Source organism: Platalea leucorodia, assembly GCF_965183815.1.
Source record: "Platalea leucorodia genome assembly, chromosome: W".
Classification (NCBI taxonomy): Eukaryota; Metazoa; Chordata; class Aves; order Pelecaniformes; family Threskiornithidae; genus Platalea; species Platalea leucorodia.
This window is the reverse complement of record NC_138859.1, coordinates 5258638-5276336: the sequence shown is the minus strand read 5'-3', so window position 1 is coordinate 5276336 and position 17699 is coordinate 5258638. Positions and strand designations below refer to the sequence as shown.

Genomic DNA, 17699 nt, shown 5'->3' with positions numbered 1-17699 from the left:
CTTCCGCACGTGGTCTTTGCTTTTGCTTTATTAAACTGTCTTTATCTTGACCTACGAGTTCTTTTCCATCTTATTTTCTTCCCCCCACTGTCCTGCTGAGGAGAGGGAGTGATAGAGTGGCTTGGTGGGCACCTAGCATCCAGCCAAGGTCAACCCACTACAACATGCTATTGTGCAAAACTTCAACCTCAATTTGTGCTGACTTCTATTAAAGCCCTCAAAATGAGTGGACAGGACATGTACACAGGAAAAACCTTGAGTTTCTGCATAATAGTAGTCCCCTATAAGACCGTTCAGTTTTAACTTACAAGACCAAACCATGCTCTTTCACAGTTCCCCCGCCCAATTATATGCTTTTCTACAGCAAGCAGAGTTACTCCAGATGAGAAGGGTACAGAAAAGAGTAGCAGAATTTGGTTTTCTGTTCACAGGAACACTTGCCCAAAGCTTGAAGTTATTGGATAGATGCACATAAACATCAGGTACTTTATCAGAAAATGTACTGAAATAGATAAGCTTGAGAAGGAAATTGGTGTGTTATTTCAAGGTATATTGATGAGCACTAGAATGGGACATTTGCTAAAGAATCTATGAGAAAGCAAACAGCAGCCTTGCAATAGAAGAATAAATAACTGTCAGATACAGATAGCCATCCATAAGGGAGGGAGGAAGGAAGAAAGATAGGGAAAATCCTGAAGGAAACAGTTGGAAGGAGCAGAGTTTCCCATGGAGCCTAGGAATAGGTGAAGAATGAAGGAAATTAAAGCAGAATATGTAACCGACTTATAGACCCCATTGACATGCTGAGTCACTCATTAATCTGTGTTCATTTGGCTGTGAAAGAGAACATGCAAGTGGGTATTAGTAATAAGGAGCCTCTTGGGGTATAGAAGAACAGCTTTTGGTTTGTTTTTCTCCCCGGGGAGACGAAGCAGAGAAGGAGACCAGACACACAGATCCTTACCCTCTCTTGTTTGAAATCTGTAAAAGCACCATCTGCATATTTCTGCTTGCTCAAAAGCTGTTTCCTCCTCTCCTGACGTTTGGCACGCTTCTGGAATTCTTCATTGTGACTATTCAAGTGTGAGGTCAGCTCTGTCGTGCTATGCAATTTAGTATCACAGTGCTTGCACTGGTAGACAGCATTATGAGAGCGGGTGCCACTTCCCAGTATGGTAAAGTCTCTCTTCAAATCCTTGCTGTGGTGGTCAGTGTAATGCATGCACAGCAGCTCTGCTGTGCTGAAGGATAGCTTGAAACATTTTATGCATCTGAAGGGAAGCCACTCAGTTTCCTGAGCCTTGCTCTCCACCTCAGGCTTTTCAAAGTCATTCCTTTCCTCAGCTGGAGTTGACTTTTCATGTTCATCAGCATACACAGCAGTGAAGTAGCCCCCCAGCTTGCTTGCATGTTGCTTCTTAGGGAAAACACCAGGGTGACGCTTCATGTAGTGGGACACAATACCTTTTTTGCTAAAAGATTGAAAGGAACAAAGCGAGCATTTCTTCTTTTCCACAGCCCTCCTCAGCTCCTCACTTAACTGAGGAGTGTCATCTTTGGGAGGAGATGGAATGATCACTTTATTGGGTTTGTCGCTTACTGTCCTGGAGGCTGCTAAACAATGAGTGTAGTAAGCATCAATGTCATGCCTTTTCTGGTAGTGCGCTGCAAGCCCTTTGCGGATAGGGTTGGTGTAGGAACACAAAGCACACTTGAAGAGGTTGTTCTTGCCTTCTGGTTGTGCCCGAACGTTATTATGTTTGATGCGGTAATGCCTGGCTATCCCCTTCCGGGTAGAACAGAAGTATTTGCAGAGCTGACACCGGAACACTGTGTGAGACACTAAGTGAGAACTGGAGAAAGGAGGTGCTGAGATAGAGACTTCTCCAACACCATCAGCAGCAATTTCTGGGGAGGCCCTGATTTCAGTTACCGTGTCTGGCTCCACTGAGGCAGACACCTTTGGAGGTGACTGAGCAAAAACATCAAATTCAGGCTGATTATGGTATTTCTCATAGTGAATTTTGAGCTTCTCCAGTGTGCCATGGGTGTAAGGGCATAGTTTGCACCGGTATGCACCATAGCCTTGTTTGAAAATCCTACTGGTCTCTTCTATGTCATTTTGGGCAATGTCATTCGACTGTTCCACATCATGCACAAAGTCTTCAGCAGTGACCTTTACTGATGGGTGCCGTTTCTGGTAATGTGTGAGGACACCATGAATGCGTGTATTAATGTATGGGCAATGTCTGCACTTGTACACAGCCCCTGGGTTTATGTCTATGTCCTGTGCAAAGTCAGCAGCTTTCACCTTCATGCCAGGATGCTTTTTGCCGTAATGTGTTAGGAGGCCATGCAAGTTATTGTACTCAGACTGGCAAACTGTACACTGATATGGAGTGGAGGAGATAGCAGGGTTTGCAGAAGCCAGCTGAATAGTTTTTTCCTGGGAAAGGCTGGGGTCCTCCACATCCTGGTCCATCTGTGATGTTACCTGGTTTTCAGAATTAATCCTGACCCTAACTTCATCAAGCTGTGTGCCAATTTTCTCAGCAGCATCTTTCTCCTTAATGATATCTAACAATACAGATTCATCCCCATTCATAGCCCAAGGGTGAAAAGCCTGGTAGTGATTAGTAATATCCCAAATGGAAGATGCTTCAAAAATGCAGTCTCTGCATTTATAGGTCTTTGCCTCTGTTGACATCACTAGGGTAGGAGGGGAAGAATCTGGACCTGCCCAGAGTTTAGTTGCCATATATGTATAGTCAACATAATGTTCAGGATGTCTCCTTTGGTAATGCACAAGCAAACCACTTGGTTCCGTATGTGAATAAATGCACCATTCACAGTGATAACCAGCTTCTATCAAGCCATCCAAAAATGCCCATCTCAGAATGGATGTGACCGTGGCCTTCAGATTCGGGTGGTCTTTCTTAATATGCTTCCTCAACGCATAGAAGTAAGGTGATGTGTAGCTACACTGCCTGCATTTGAGGGCTCTCAGCTTTGTCTTGTCCTGTTCAGTGCTGGAGGTGTGAGCAGGCATGCTGCCAGATGATTTCTTCTGGTTATGATCACAAAGGCTTCTAATGGTGGCTGTATGCTGCCTAATCACATCTGCGTTGGCTTTGAAATCACGATGCTTCTTTTGATAATGAATGAGCACACCTTTCACGGTCCGGTTTCCATAATCGCAGTGCTGGCAAAAGAACATTTCATTCTCAAGGGGATTCACAGAGCTCTCAGAACTGCCCCGGCTCAACTGCTGCACTGACACTGGCAGTTTCTGAATCCCAGGTGGCAGCTCACCAGCCTTCATCATTGCTGCAGTAGGGGGTGCCTGCCTGATGTACTTGGCAGTGACCTTTATTTCCGGATGCCTTTTCTGGTAGTGGACAAGCACTCCCACAACTGAACGGTTGTTGTATGAACAGTGTTTGCAATAGTAGAGTTCAGGAGCAAGGTCTGGGGGCAGTGGTGGGGGAGGTAGAGGTTGAGAAGCCAAGTTGGACAGTTTTGAGGAGACAGACACCCCCATCTCAAAAGACATTTGAGCCAAGGCAGAGCCCCTGTCAACAGAAGCTATATGCATGGTCTTCTGAATTCTGAAATATGATGCTTTTTCTTCAGGGTGTTTTTTCTGGTAATGCACCAGAACTGAATGCATGTTAGGGCTTGCAAATGAGCACACATCACAGTCATAAACAACCACAGAATTGACCAAAGGCGCCTTCTGATTTTCACATTCAGGACTAAAACTCTTTGTGGCACTTTTGTTAAAACTTGCTGGCACAGTAGTCCCATGAGCCACAGGGGTGGGGGTTGCCATAGTTTTTGGAGCAGAATTCAAGATCTCTCTCAGTGTCTGAGACTCTGTGTTTAGCCCCTCTTGCTGCTCAACAACATAGCTTGAAAATATCATTGCATTGTTAATTTTCACTGTTGGATGCATTCTTTGGTAATGCGGCATCAGGCTTCTAACATTTGGGCTAGTGTAAGAACAGAAGCGACAGCGGTAGATCAGATCAGAGTGATCAAAGTTCAATACATTCATAGCTTCAGGGTGATGCTCTCCATAGTGTTGCTGCAGGTCTTCAAAGTTCGTATAGTCAATATAACACTCAAGGCATCTGTATACTGCACTGTGATCATTGGGATCCAAGATATACCTAAAGCTGAATTTTATGTAGGGGTGCATCCGTTGGTAGTGGGTGCTAACACTCCTGGCAGATTTGTTGCTAAAATCACAGTGTTTACAATAGTAAAGCCTGCCAGAGTCGTTAATCTCCACATTTTCGTTGTTCTGATCAGAGCCATACATATTTGGCTGGCTTCCCAGAACAGAGGCATTAGGGCTCTGTTGGTCTTTCATGTTAATGGAAGAAAAATAATCTTCCTCATCTTCAGATAAAGTAAGCTCGATCTCTGCTCCATTGGTGGAATTATAATCATGATGCATGTTTCTGAAGTTTGCATCCTTCTGGGAATCATTAGTCTCTCTCCCCCACATTTGCTGGAGTGCATAAGAACTAGAAACCTCCACCATTGGTTCCGTTTGTTCTTCTTCTCTGTCTAATTCCACTTCTATCTCCACCTCATTGTCTTCCTCCTCTTCCTCATCATCCTCTACATTAATCACAGCATCTTCTTGCTGTTTGTTTTGGTTTATTTTGCTCTGCAGGTTGCTTGCTATTTCATCAATTCTAGTTCTTTTCTTCACTGGTGAGAGATCCAAAGGGCAGTCATTTGACACCTTCCGAGTGACCTTAGCAACAAAGTTATTTTTAGACGAGAGACCAAGAATTGAGGTCTGGCTTTTCTTCACTGTGCTGACAGAGGTGAGAGTATCTGCCTCGCTCTCTTGTGGCATGCTGGATGGCAGTCCGTCATATTTTGGTAAGTTGTCACAAAATGAGTGCTTGTGCTGCTGATGAACTCTGAGGCCTTTCAAAGTAGTGGTAGAATAGTTACACATTGTGCACTTATAAGGATGCTGTGAATGGGGTTGAGGCAACTGCTGCTGTTGCTGCTGCACTGTTTCCGTCATCCCAGCTGACTTCCTTCCGTTTATATTTCCACTTTCATAAGAAACCGTGTTGTCATTCAAAGAGGAGACAATGTTTTCACTCTGAGAATTCACAGTGTCCCAGTCTGATGTTGTACCTGCATGACATTGCCTATGAACTCCAAACTTTAACGAACTCTTACAGGTGAAAGGGCATTCATCGCATTTGTATACAGCTGTCTTCCCAGACAGGTGGATATTCTCAATGTGACGGGAGATGCTTCGGCGGTGCATTGTGAGGAAAGGGCAAAAAGGACATTGGAACCTGTTCATGTATCTTCTAAAGGGAATTCCTTTCGTTTCCAACAGCTTGTTGCCATCAGATCCCATCAGTTGCTCTGCAGATATTCCTGAAGTCTGGTGGTCCACTGAGTTCAAGCCATTCTCGTTGTCCACTTCATTTAGCTCTTCGTCTGAGCTGGAGTCATTTAGCATACTGTTTGTTTCCAAGTCAGCAGAAGAATTTGTCATGTCAGCAACTCCATAGCGGGATCTGTCAGACAAATTAACTATGCTCGAGTTGTGAGGTAATTTAGACTTCATTTGAGGATAAGACACAGAAGAAAACTTAGAGGATATAGAAGAGTTGGGCCTGATAAGGGAATTGCCTGTAGAGCTTCTGAAGTTTGAGACATCAGCATTCAACATATCACGTTCTGTCATATTCATAGAGATACAATTAGAGTTTTGGGAGGCATTCTGGGCACTCTTACTCTGCACATCAGGCCCACTGGTTCTGTCTTGTTCCTGCCTCAAACTTGACAGTATTTTTACCATGCTGCGGTGCTTCTTCATCATATGGTCACACCAGCGCTCCCTTCGAGGTGTCTGGTAACTGCACCATTCACAGCAAAAGTTGCCTCTGGACTTTGTTAGAGGCTTGACCATGGACTCCAAAATGCTCCGTTCTACCACCTCTGCAGGCAATTCCTTGCAGGGTTCCTGCACTGGCGCAGAGGCAGATGTCAATTCAGATACAGCAGAGGTAGCAGTAAGAGTTAAACTCTCCTTCAGATTGTTTTTGTGATACATTTTCTGGTGCTTAATAATCCTTGCGCGCCTCGGTGATTTGTAGGTGCAGAACTGGCAAGAGAAAACTTTACCAAACCCCTCGTGCATCATGATGTTGTAATTTAAGGATCCAGCAGTGTGTGACCCTACTGAGCTCCCCCCAACTTGTGCTCCATGAACCTTGCGAGTGTGCTCTATGAGGAGGTTTTTAGATCGAAAGTAACGCACACAGAATTTGCACTGGAAAAACTTGTTGGTTGGTTTAGGATTTGGAGCCATATGTTGACCATAAAAACTTTGGCTCTGGCTATAATAATTTCCAGTCCCCATCTGAGTTGTTGTATTTTGCCCTAAAATAAGAATGAAAAAGTAAATATGTAAATAAGTACAATTAGACAGTTTCCCCCCCATCTACCCTGTATGCATATGAATACACACACATCCCGAACACATTAATCACACCAGGATTCCCTCACTTATTTATGATTAGACCTGTGCATACGAGAATGGTCAGAAAACTAACAGATGGTACATAATTTGGGATAGACAATTTCCAAAATAAGCTTCTTGAAATAAAAAGGTACACTAATAAATTTCAAAACTCTTCTAGAACTCATGGTGGTGTAAAGCAAGGAAAAGAAGCAATATGAAGAAGCACGTGAAAAATAGCAAGATGACAAATCCACACATTTGCATTTACAGAAACAATATGGCTGTAACTAAACACGATTCACTTCACTACCATAGTGATAAAGATAACAGTTTTTAAAAATCACACTGAAACATATCAATTAAAATGCACTGAAATAAGTCACATATGAGATAGGGGCTTAGGGTTGAGGTTTACCTGTTATTTCATCTGCAACTGTAAATTCATCCTTTACAGAAGAAAATTCAGTCTCAGTCTGGTTGCTAGCATTCATGGAGCCAGACCTTGGCTGGCTAGGGTTTTCCTCAGAGACATCTGTTGGCTGCAGAAAAGCAGTATGAACATCCTGAATGTGAGTTTTTAGGTCTTCATAGGATGGAGCTCGGAAATCACAGCCATCACACTGCAGCACCTCCATGGTTCAGGAATGATCTTTTGCATTAGAAAATTCTGCAAGAAAAACAAGGAAAGGAGAAGGAAAGAGGCAGGGGTTTGTTTTGTTTTGTTTTTCTCTGTTTGGTTGGTTTTGGGAGGTTTTTTGTTTTGTTTTTGCAGAAATGTCATTCAGTGAATTCTGAAAATATATTAACACCAGGCTTCCTATCACATGACTTAATGATTTCCAGAAATTCCATAATTACTGCAGCCTAAAACTCAACATTTAAGAGGTATCAAGGCAATTTTGATTCAAAGAAAGCCCTATCTAGGTAACTTGCAGGTTGCTGTTATCAATGCTACAGTCAACCTTCTGACAAATGACTACTGTTTCAATGGACTTTGTCCTCTAGGCTTTTCCATTACTCAGGAAAGAGCTGTTGTTAGGAAGTTTGTCTCATTCAGAGACTAGCGGCTATATGCTAGAAGAACCACCACATTACTCCCAAACATTTATGCACTGAAACTTACAAACAGATGACAGTGGTTTCTGCTTCTATAAGACCCACTTTAACCTTCTTGGAAGCTGAGAAAGTCCTGCCAGTTTCATTACCAGTGATTAAAAAAAACCTTAAAATGGAAACACTTGTCTTTATTTTCAAAATCCTAGAATTCCTGACTTCACTGGAAAACATAAGCATAATTGCAAAGTGAGATCTAAATATGTATATTCAGAATAGAATGCTGTGCATTGGAATTAATTCCACCAAACACCGAGAACATCTCCACTCTTTGTTATAACTCTTACAGAGTTCCATTATGGTCTGTCATTGGGGACATATCTTTGGTGGGACAGGAGTTTGAGGAAGCAATGGGCAGTAAGAAGAATAGGAATACTGCAAAAGTACAATGGAAACATAAGTAACAGTGATCTTCCCTAAACACTTCATGACTTCATTGATTAATCCCAAACCTCTGTATATTGTAATGTACAAAGTAACAAAATTTGGTAAGATCGAGTTCAGTATGTGACCAATTAATCCCACATCACAGAACACTGGGGAGGAATTTATCACTAGACTTTTAGCTTATGTACTGCCATAAACAAGAGGACACACAAAATACAAGAAATGCAAAAGGCTGAGACCCTCCTGGCCCTGTACAGCAATTGGGCACAAAAGCAAACTATTATTTTAAAGTAATAACTCATTTATTAAGTTTCCCACACATTGCACTGGGCCAAGATAACCTAGGAGTTCCAGAGGTCCAAGATGCAATAGCAGACAAAAACATTTTACTGTGAAAATTCCGTGTATTTACTGTAGAATGTAAAACTACTTCTGTAGCAAGATGAAAACCTGCCGCAGGCAAAACAGTCTCGACTCAGGGAATTTTACTTCATTTAGTTTATTGTCAACTAACATGAACTTTTAATTACTGATTTGGATATCGAGAAAGAAAGAAAACAGTGAAACAAACAATTAGGGAAACACCTTTCCTCCCCCTTCCCCAGGGTCAACTATAAGCCAGACACTTATCATCCACCACCCCCTTAGTCTCAACTCCCCTTGTTTTTGCCACGCGTTACACCCAATCAGTTCCAATTCCTTCAGCGAGGTAACAGGCAGCACAGGAGGTTGGGGTCAGCACATAATGGTTTCTTTCTGCCCCTCCTTATTTCTTACTCATCTTCTTCCACTGCTCCTTGCTTCTTACTGCTCTGCTCCAGTGTGGGTTCCACCATGGGCCACAATCCCTTTTGAGGGTGTCACCACTCCTGGAGCACCTCCTTCCAAGAGTGTGCCTCCTACCCCTATTGGCAACTGCCCTTTCTTAAATATGTTTGAGCAGAGGCACCATATGCTCCTCTGATTCTTTGAAAGTTTGGCTCACAATGGGTGCTTTCCATTTGTTTCAGAACTGGCTGGAACTGGCTGTTCATGGCCTCCTCCCACACTGCAGCCCCTTGCTACCAAAACCCAGCCATTTACGCCCAATATAAAACCCAAAAACACTAGGGCACAAAGAGAGGACACTGCATAAAATAATGCTTTGTCTTATAGCCTGCTAAAATAAACTTCTGGCAAGTCTATTTCTGGACAGCGAGCACACGGACACTCCACATGTTTAATCTACATTACTGTGCTCACTGCAATATGTGTCCCCCACCACCTCCAACAACAACAAAAAAACCAACCAAAAAAAAGCAGAAACGGTGCACCAGCTTCTTTTCAGCTAGCAAAGCTGCAATGATTAAGATACTCGAGCTTTTATTTGCAAGAACCAGATCAAACACTGTGGAAGAGGTTACTATCTGTTCTGGAACCAAATTACAGTAGTGAGTGAACCCCCACTCCATGTGTCCTTTAGCACAGTCCATTAGACCTGAAAACATTTTTTTTCCATGGAGCAAATGACTCCTGCATTTAGAGCACTTCACAGAAAAGCAGATAATCCATTTTTCACTACCTGTTCCCCAAGCTTAGTCTTCTCATCTCAACCAAACTGTTATCAGGAGCCTCAGACAAGAATGCAGATTGTTATCAGGGGCCTCAGACAAGAACCCACCCAAGGACTGTGACTTTCCAACTGTGACTGGCATATCCTGGGGGAGGGCAGATAAACCCATTGAAACCAAGACAAAGAACCTGAGAAGACAAAACCACATCTGGAAGAAAAGACTCAGAGTTCATGAAAAGAACACCGAGACACCTCTTCAATAACCACTAGGAACCACCAGGGACCATCGAAGACCCCCCCATGGAAGCCCTCGGAGACTCAGGCCGCATGTGTAAAGACTATGCAAATATGATAATTAGTTCCAGGAAATAGAATGAATATGTATAGTAATTCCGGGAAATCCAATGCATATGTATGTAACGGGGATATAAGCTTTGACTGATGTAACATAAGGCATGCATGTTAGGTGGAACTATCCCCCGTGCATCCAGCGCTGCGATAAAGAGAATGCCTGCTTCTTAATGCTACGTTGGTGTTAAGAGGTTTATTCCCGACTTCGGTGACAAAACAAGCCACAGCTCTGCTGAATGTGTTTATCTCACTTTCAAGAGGTGTGAGCCCCCGTACCAATGAAGCTTTAAGACTCCCTAAGCTGCCCCACTCCTCTGAGCTTTGGGAGCAGCCATTTTAGCTCAGACAACTGCACTCAGTGGCTCATAGCTTCTTGCCTGTGCACAACATGGCCTCACTTATCTCTATACATTTTTTTTTCCCCTTGGATGATACAAAAAACCAAGCCAAAACAAAATAAAAACACCATCATCTAAGAACAGGACTCTTCCTCTTTTGTATGATTTACCTTCCCCCCCCCAAATAGTATCTGTTTTCATGTGCTGTCAAAACAGCACCTTTTCTTCCTGAACAATCATTTGCAAAGATCTCCAAAAGTTAACTCATGAATGATAAATGTGTTTATTAATTCCAGCAACACAGTCTTACACAGTTCTACGGACTTAATCAAAACACAGTAACCTCCCAGCAGGAGGATGGGGAAGCAGAAAGAAGGACACTCTCCAGACTGCCCTGTCCTCCTCCCTTTAGGAGTCGTCTTTCTTCGCACAGAAGACACCCCACTCCCCCTGCCAGATTCCAAAGTCTAATGACCTTTGTTAATCACCAGCCAGCCTGTCTGCATCAGCAAACCCCGGCAGCAGATACACCTTTCAACACAAAGGCTGCAACCACGCCTTTAAAAGAGGTTCCCTGAAAGCTCTATTATGTAGAAGAGGGGGGGAATCTCTCCTCTTTTTAAATTTCGGCCCCTTTAGAAACAACACAAAAACCTTTCTGTGTGTCTTTAGGGAAACTTTAAGCCACTTTACAAAATAAGAACCAGAAGGGGGAAGGGAAAAAAAGGAATTGAGGTTTTTAAAAGGATAAACATAACTGCTTCAGCCTGGTACAATAAGAGGTAAAGACCAACCATCGCTAGTGTATACTGTTAACATTCTTTAATATTCTGACACTGTCGAGACAACAGCCAGCAACCTCGAGGATAACTTCAGAAAAATCTCTAACCCTTCTGCTACAAAGTAAAATAAAGACTTGAGAGATCAGTAATAGCTACTGATTATAAAAAAAGAACCTTTCTAATGAGTTCTAGCTTTAATGTCACAACAATCTCTCACAAAAGCAGCGCAGAATCATAGAAGAGGTTAATCTTACAGCAGCTAAGAGCAACAAATATTAGATACATCTGAATAGCCTTCAATTTCATATTTTTACCAAGCACCACGTTGAAGTCAGGATGAAGCATTTTGTAAGGAATTCTATTTTAATATTTGCACATTTTTCTGTAACATTCAGATACTGCTCAAAGGAGAAACAAACACAGAAACTTAGTTCGAGCTACACTATCAGTATCAGAAGTGACTACAGAGCTCTGGGGACAGTAGTTAAGGGCATGGGGGGCCCTGATAATGCATGTCAAAAACTGGCTGCAGAACTGGTGTTGGCAACAGGGTTTTGGGTTCTATGTCCATGGAACCCTGTTTGCAGATCAATGCCTGCTTGAGACAGATGGGATCTACCTCACTAAGCAGGGCAAAGCTATTTTTGTCAAGAAAAAGGCTGACCTTAGAAGGAGGGCTTTAAACTAAGAATGACGGGAGAAGGAGAGAGTAACCAGCAGCCCTGTGAGGGAGTGACGGACAAGGTCCACAAGCAAAGGGCCTAGGGTGATGTGACAGGAATGGAACACAAAATCAACAAAATGAGGCTTAAACAGGATTACCTCCAGCAATTGCATGCAAGCAAGGAACTGCCTACAAGGCATCATTAAAGAGAAGTCCCCCAAACCTTTTCTAGGAAGTCAACATGCCTCTCTGAAGTGCCTGTACACTAATGCATGCAGTATGGGGAATAAACATGATGAGTTAGAGATTTGTGTGTAGTTACAGGGCTATGATCTTGTTGGGATTATGGAGACGTGGTGGGATGGTTCCCATGACTGGAGTGTTGTAATGGAGGCTCTTTAGGAAGGACAGGCTGGGAAAATGAGGAGGGAGAGTTCCTCTTTATGCGAGAGAGCAGCTGAAGTGCATGGAGCTCTGCCTGGGGATGGATGAGAAGCCAACTCAGAGTTTATGGGTTAGGACTAAAGAAAAGACAGGTAAGGGTGACATTATAGAATCATATGATCATTTAGGTTGGAAAAGACCTTGAAGATCGAGTCCAACCGTAAACCTAACACTGCCAAGTCCACCACTAAACCATGTCCCTAAGCACCACATCTACCCATCTTTTAAATACCTCCAGGGATGGGGACTCAACCACTTCCCTGGGCAGCCTGTGCCAGCACCTGACTGCCCTTTTGGTGAAGACATTTTTCCTAATATCCAATCTAAACCTCCCCTGGCGCAACTTGAGGCCATTTCCTCTCATCCTATCACTTGTTAATTGGGAGAAGAGACCGACCCCCACCTCGCTACAGCCTCCTTTCAGGTAGTTGTAGAGAGCGATAAGGTCTCCCCTCAGCCTCCTCTTCTCCAGGCTAAACAACCCCAGCTCCCTCAGCCGCTCCTCATAAGACTTGTGCTCTAGACAGTTACCCAGCTTCGTTGCTCTTCTTTGGAAACACTCCAGCACCTCCATGTCTTTCTTGTAGTGAGGGCCCAAAACTGAACACAGCATTCAAGGTGCAGCCTCACCAGTGCCAAGTAAAAAGGGACCATCACTTTCCTAGTCCTGCTGGCCACGCTATTCCTGATGCAAGCCAGGATGCCATTGGCCTTCTTGGCCACCTGGGCACACTGCTGGCTCATATTCAGGCAGCTGTCAACCAACACCCCCAGGTCCTTTTCTGCCAGGCAGCTCTCCTGCCACTCCTCCCCAAGCCTGTAGCGTTGCATGGGGTTGTTGTGACCCAAGTGCAGGACCTGGCACTGAGCCTTGTTGAACCTTGTACAGTTGGCCTCGGCCCATCGATCCAGCCTGTCCAGATCCCTCTGCAGAGCCTTCCTACCCTCCAGCAGATCAACACTCCTGCCCAATTTGGTGTCATCTGCAAACTTACTGAGGGTGCACTCAATCCCCTCGTCCAGGTCAGTGATAAAGATATTGAACAGAACTGGCCCCAGTACTGAGCCACTTGTGACCGGCCACCAACCGGCTTGCTAATGTATTTATAGAAACTTTTTTTATTGTCTTTTACTGCAGTAGCCAGATTAAGTTCCAGTTGGGCTTTGGCCCTTCTAATTTTCTCCCTGCATACCCTCACGACATCCTTGTAGTCCTCCTGAGTTGCCTGCCCCTTCTTCCAAAGGTCATAAACTCTCCTTTTATTCCCGAGTTCCAGCCAAAGCTCTCTGTTCAGCCAGGACAGTCTTCTCCCCCAATGGCTCGTCTTTTGGTACATGGGGACGGCCTGCTCCTGCACCATTAAGATTTCCTTCTTGAAGAATGTCCAGCCTTCCTGGACTCCTTTGCCCTTCAGGACTGCCTCCCAAGGGACTCTCTCAACCAGACTCCTAAACAGGCCAGTCTGCCCTCTGGAAGTCCAAGGTAGCAGTTCTGCTGACCCCCCTCCTTACTTCCCCAGGAATCAAAAACCCTATCATTTCGTGATAACTATGCCCAAGACAGCCTCCAACCATCACATCACCCACCAGGCCTTCTCTGTTCGCAAACAACAGGTCCAGCGGGGTGCCTTCCCTACTTGGCTCACTCACCAGCTGTGTCAGGAAGTTATCATCTTCCACACACTCCAGGAACCTCCTAGACTGTTTCCTCTCTCCTGTATTGCATTTCTAGCAGGCATCTGGTAAGTTGAAGTCTCCCACGAGAACAAGGGCTAGCGATCGTGAGACTTCTCCCAGCTGCTTATAGAATATTTTATCTGCTTCTTCATCCTGGCTGGGTGATCTATAACTTAAACACTTAACCCTACCATCACCATCATCAAGCTCCAGACAGTCAAAACACTCCCTAACATACAGGGTTACCCCACCACCTCTGCTTCCTTGCCCATGCCTTCTGAAGAGCTTATAGCCATCCATTGCAGCACTCCAGTTGTGGGAGTCATCCCACCATGTTTCCGTGATGGCAACTATGTCATAGTTTTCCTGCTGCACAATGGCTTCCAACTCCTGTTTGTTGCCCATGCTGCGTGCATTGGTGTAGATGCACTTCAGTTGGGCTACTGATCCTGCCACCTTTTTTGGGGGAGAAGCCCTAATTCCTATGTGACCATTCTCAGGAGCTTCTGTGGTTTCTAACATATCAATAACCCTTGTGTATTTGCTGCCACATGGATCACCATCCCCTGCCTCCATTGAGATGGCAGATCGAAGGACTTCGCTAGCACATAGTGGTGGTCTGCTACAGGTCACCTGACCAGGAAGAACAAGCGGATGAGGCCTTCTACAGACACCTAGAAGCAACCTCACTTTCACAGGCCCTGGTCCTCATGGGGGACTTCAACCACCCCAATATCTGCTGGAGGAACAACACAGCAGGACATAAGCAATCCAGGAGGTTCCTGGAGTGCATTGATGATAACTGCCTCCTCCAAGTGACAGAGGAGCCAATGCGGAGAGGCGCTCTGCTGGACCTCATACCAACAAGGAGGGGCTTGTTGGGGATGTGAAGGTCAAAGGCAGCATTGGCCGCAGTGACCATGAGACCTGGATTTGAGGAGAGCAGACTTAGGCCTCTTTAAGGTTCTACTTGAGTAGAAGAGTAGAGTCCTGGGGGATAAGTCCCTGGAGGGAAGAGGGGTCCAAGAAAGCTGGTTAATATTCAAGGATCACCTCCTCCAAGCTCAAGAGAGCTCCACCCCAAGGAGTAGGAAGTCAGGCAAAAATGCCAGGAGGCCTGCATAGATGAACAAGGAGCTCCTGGCCAAACTCAAACACAATAAGGAAGCATACAGAGGGTGGAAGCAAGAATGGGTAACCACGGAGGAATATAGAAACACTGTCCGAGCATCCAGGGACAAAGTTAGGAAAACTAAAATTCAAATCTAATTGAATCTGGCCAGGGATGTCAAAGACAAGAAGGGCTTCTCTAAGAATACAGGTGACAAAAGGAAGGCTAGGGAAAATGTGGGCCCCTTACTGAATGAGACAGGGGACCTGGTGACACAGGACATGGAAAAAGCTGAGGTACTGAATGTCGCCTTTGCCTCAGGCTTTACTAGCAAGACCAACCTTCGGAAATCCCAGGTCCCAGAGACCAGGGGGAAGATGTGGAGAAAGATGTACGCTTCCTGGAAGAGGATCAGGTCAGAGAATACTTAAGCAAACTGGACATACATAAGTCCATGGGCCCTGATGGGATGCACCCATGAGTGCTGAGGGGGCTGGCTGATGTCATTGCAAGGCCACTCTCGATAGTATTTGATCGATCATGGTGATTGGGAGAAGTGCCTGAAGACTGCAGGAAAGCAAATGTCACTCCTGTCTTCAAGAAGGGTAAGAAGGAGGATCCAAGGACCTACAGGATGGTCAGCCTCACCTTGATCCCTGGGAAAGTGATGGAGCAGCTAATCCTGGAAACCATTTCCAGGCACATTAAGAACAAGAAGGTGATCAGGAGTAGCCAGCATGGATTCACCAGAGGGAAGTTATGCTTGACCAACTTGATAACCTTCTACGATGAAGGGACTGGCCTGGTAGATGAATGTCCCCGCCTTCCTCCTTCTTCCCTGGCATAGTCGGCAGTGGATATTGTCTACCTGGACTTCAGGAAGGCCTTTGACACTGTCTTCCATAAGATCCTCATAAAGAAGATGATGAAGTATGGGCTGGATGAGCAGACAGTGAGGGGGATTGAAAACTGTCTGAACGGCCAGGCCCAGAGGGTGGTGATCAATGGCACAAAGTCTAGTTGGAGGCCAGTCACTAGCAGTGTACCCCAGGGGTCAATACTGGGTCCAGTCCTGTTTAACATCTTCATTAATGATCTGGATGATGGGGCAGAATGTACCCTCAGCAAGTTTGCTGATGATACAAAACTGTGAGAAGTGGCTGATATGACAGAGGGTTGTGCTGCCATCCAGAGGGACCTCAACAGGCTGGACAAATGGGCTGAGAGGAACCTCATACAGTTCAACAAGGGGAAGTGCCAAGTCTTGCACCTGGGGAAGATCAACCCCAGGCACCAGTACATGCTGGGGGCCACCCAGCTGGAAAGCAGCTTGGCAGAAAGGGACCCGAGGGTCCTAGTGGACACCAAGTTGCACGTGAGCCAGCAATGTGCCCTTGCTGCAAAGAGGGCTAATGATATCCTGGGCTGCATCAGGAGAAGTGTTGCCAGCAGGTCAAGGGAGGTGATCCTTCCCCTCTACTCAGCACTGGTGAGGCCACACATGAAGTACTGTGTCCAGTTCTGGGCTCCCCAGTACAAGAAAGAGATGGAACTACTGGAGACAGTCCAGTGAAGGGCCACAAAGATGATTAAGGGATTGGAGCATCTCTCCTATGAGGAAACGCTGAGAGAGCTGGGACTGTTCAGCCTAGAGAAGAAAAGGCTCAGGGAGGATCTCTTCAATGTATATAAATACCTGAAGGGGGGGGGTACAAAGAAGGGGGAGCCAGGCTCTTTTCAGTGGTGCCCAGTGACAGGACCAGAGACAATGGGCACAAATGGAAACACAGGAGGTTGCATCTGAACTTAAAGAAACTCTTTTTTAACTATGAGGGTGACTAAGCACTGGAAGGAGTTGCCCAGAGAGATTGTCGAGTTTTCCTCCTTGGAGATATTCAAAAGCCATTTGGACACAGTCCTGGACAACTGGCTCTAGGTGGCTCCACTTGAGCAGGGGGTTTGGACCAGATGACCTCCAGAGGTCCCTTCCACCCTCAACCATTCTGTGATTCTGTGTCAAGACACAGCAAATAAAGGAGACAAAGATTTGCACATTTGTGCACTGAGATGTGCTAAGGTCATGCTATCTGTGCATTTCAGTTACTTAAATAAAACTTGCATTCCCTAATCAATGTCATTTCCAAATAGTACTAACAGCAAAATTTTGGGGAAGATTGGAAGTGGTGTGGGGTGGTGGAACACTGGAACATGTTGTCCAGAGAAGCTGTGGATGTCCCACCCTTAGAAGTGTTCAAAGTAAGGTTGGATGGGGCTTTGAGCAACCTGGTCTAGTGAAAAATGTCCCTGCCCATGGCAAGGTGGTTGGACTAGATGATCTTTAAAGGTCCCTTCCAACCCAAATCATTCTATTATTCTGTTATTTGCCCACTGACTCACTGGTCAAACAGCAGCCAGCATCTTTGCCCCAGGTATGAGAATATACACTTCTGCAGTATTTGACAAATTGCCTTTAACAGTTATCTCACACCAGTGATTATCACTAGGATTGCAAAAAAAACTCCTCACTCCCAAAAGATCCTCTCCCTCTGTGCAAGTGCAAGGCCTTTGTCCATTTGGGACAGTGATAGAAATCTGCTGGTCACAGCTTTGCTGAACAATGACATCCCTGAATGGAAGGAATAGCACTTTGACACAAACATTTACATGTTGTCCAAAACACTTTGTACCAAATTTTAATTTCATATATATACACACTGAAATACAATACATTGGGAAGAAGTAAGAACCTTGCTTCTTTCTCCCCCACCT

General features: G+C 44.9%; 1 protein-coding gene across 5 annotated transcripts in view; it reads right to left on the bottom strand.

The window, feature by feature from the left end:
- Window positions 1-17699, bottom strand: part of LOC309601576 (zinc finger protein 462-like) — a 111627-nt gene that overhangs the window by 87708 nt on the left and 6220 nt on the right. For all 5 annotated transcript variants that reach the window (XM_082334664.1, XM_082334666.1, XM_082334665.1 and 2 more), the window contains exons 2-3: window positions 6927-7178; window positions 965-6429 (exon numbers count right to left, since the gene is read on the bottom strand). In XM_082334664.1, the coding sequence (XP_082190790.1) occupies window positions 965-6429; window positions 6927-7146 (5685 nt within the window). In that variant the 5' untranslated portion in view covers window positions 7147-7178. The remainder of the gene's footprint in view (window positions 1-964; window positions 6430-6926; window positions 7179-17699) is intronic.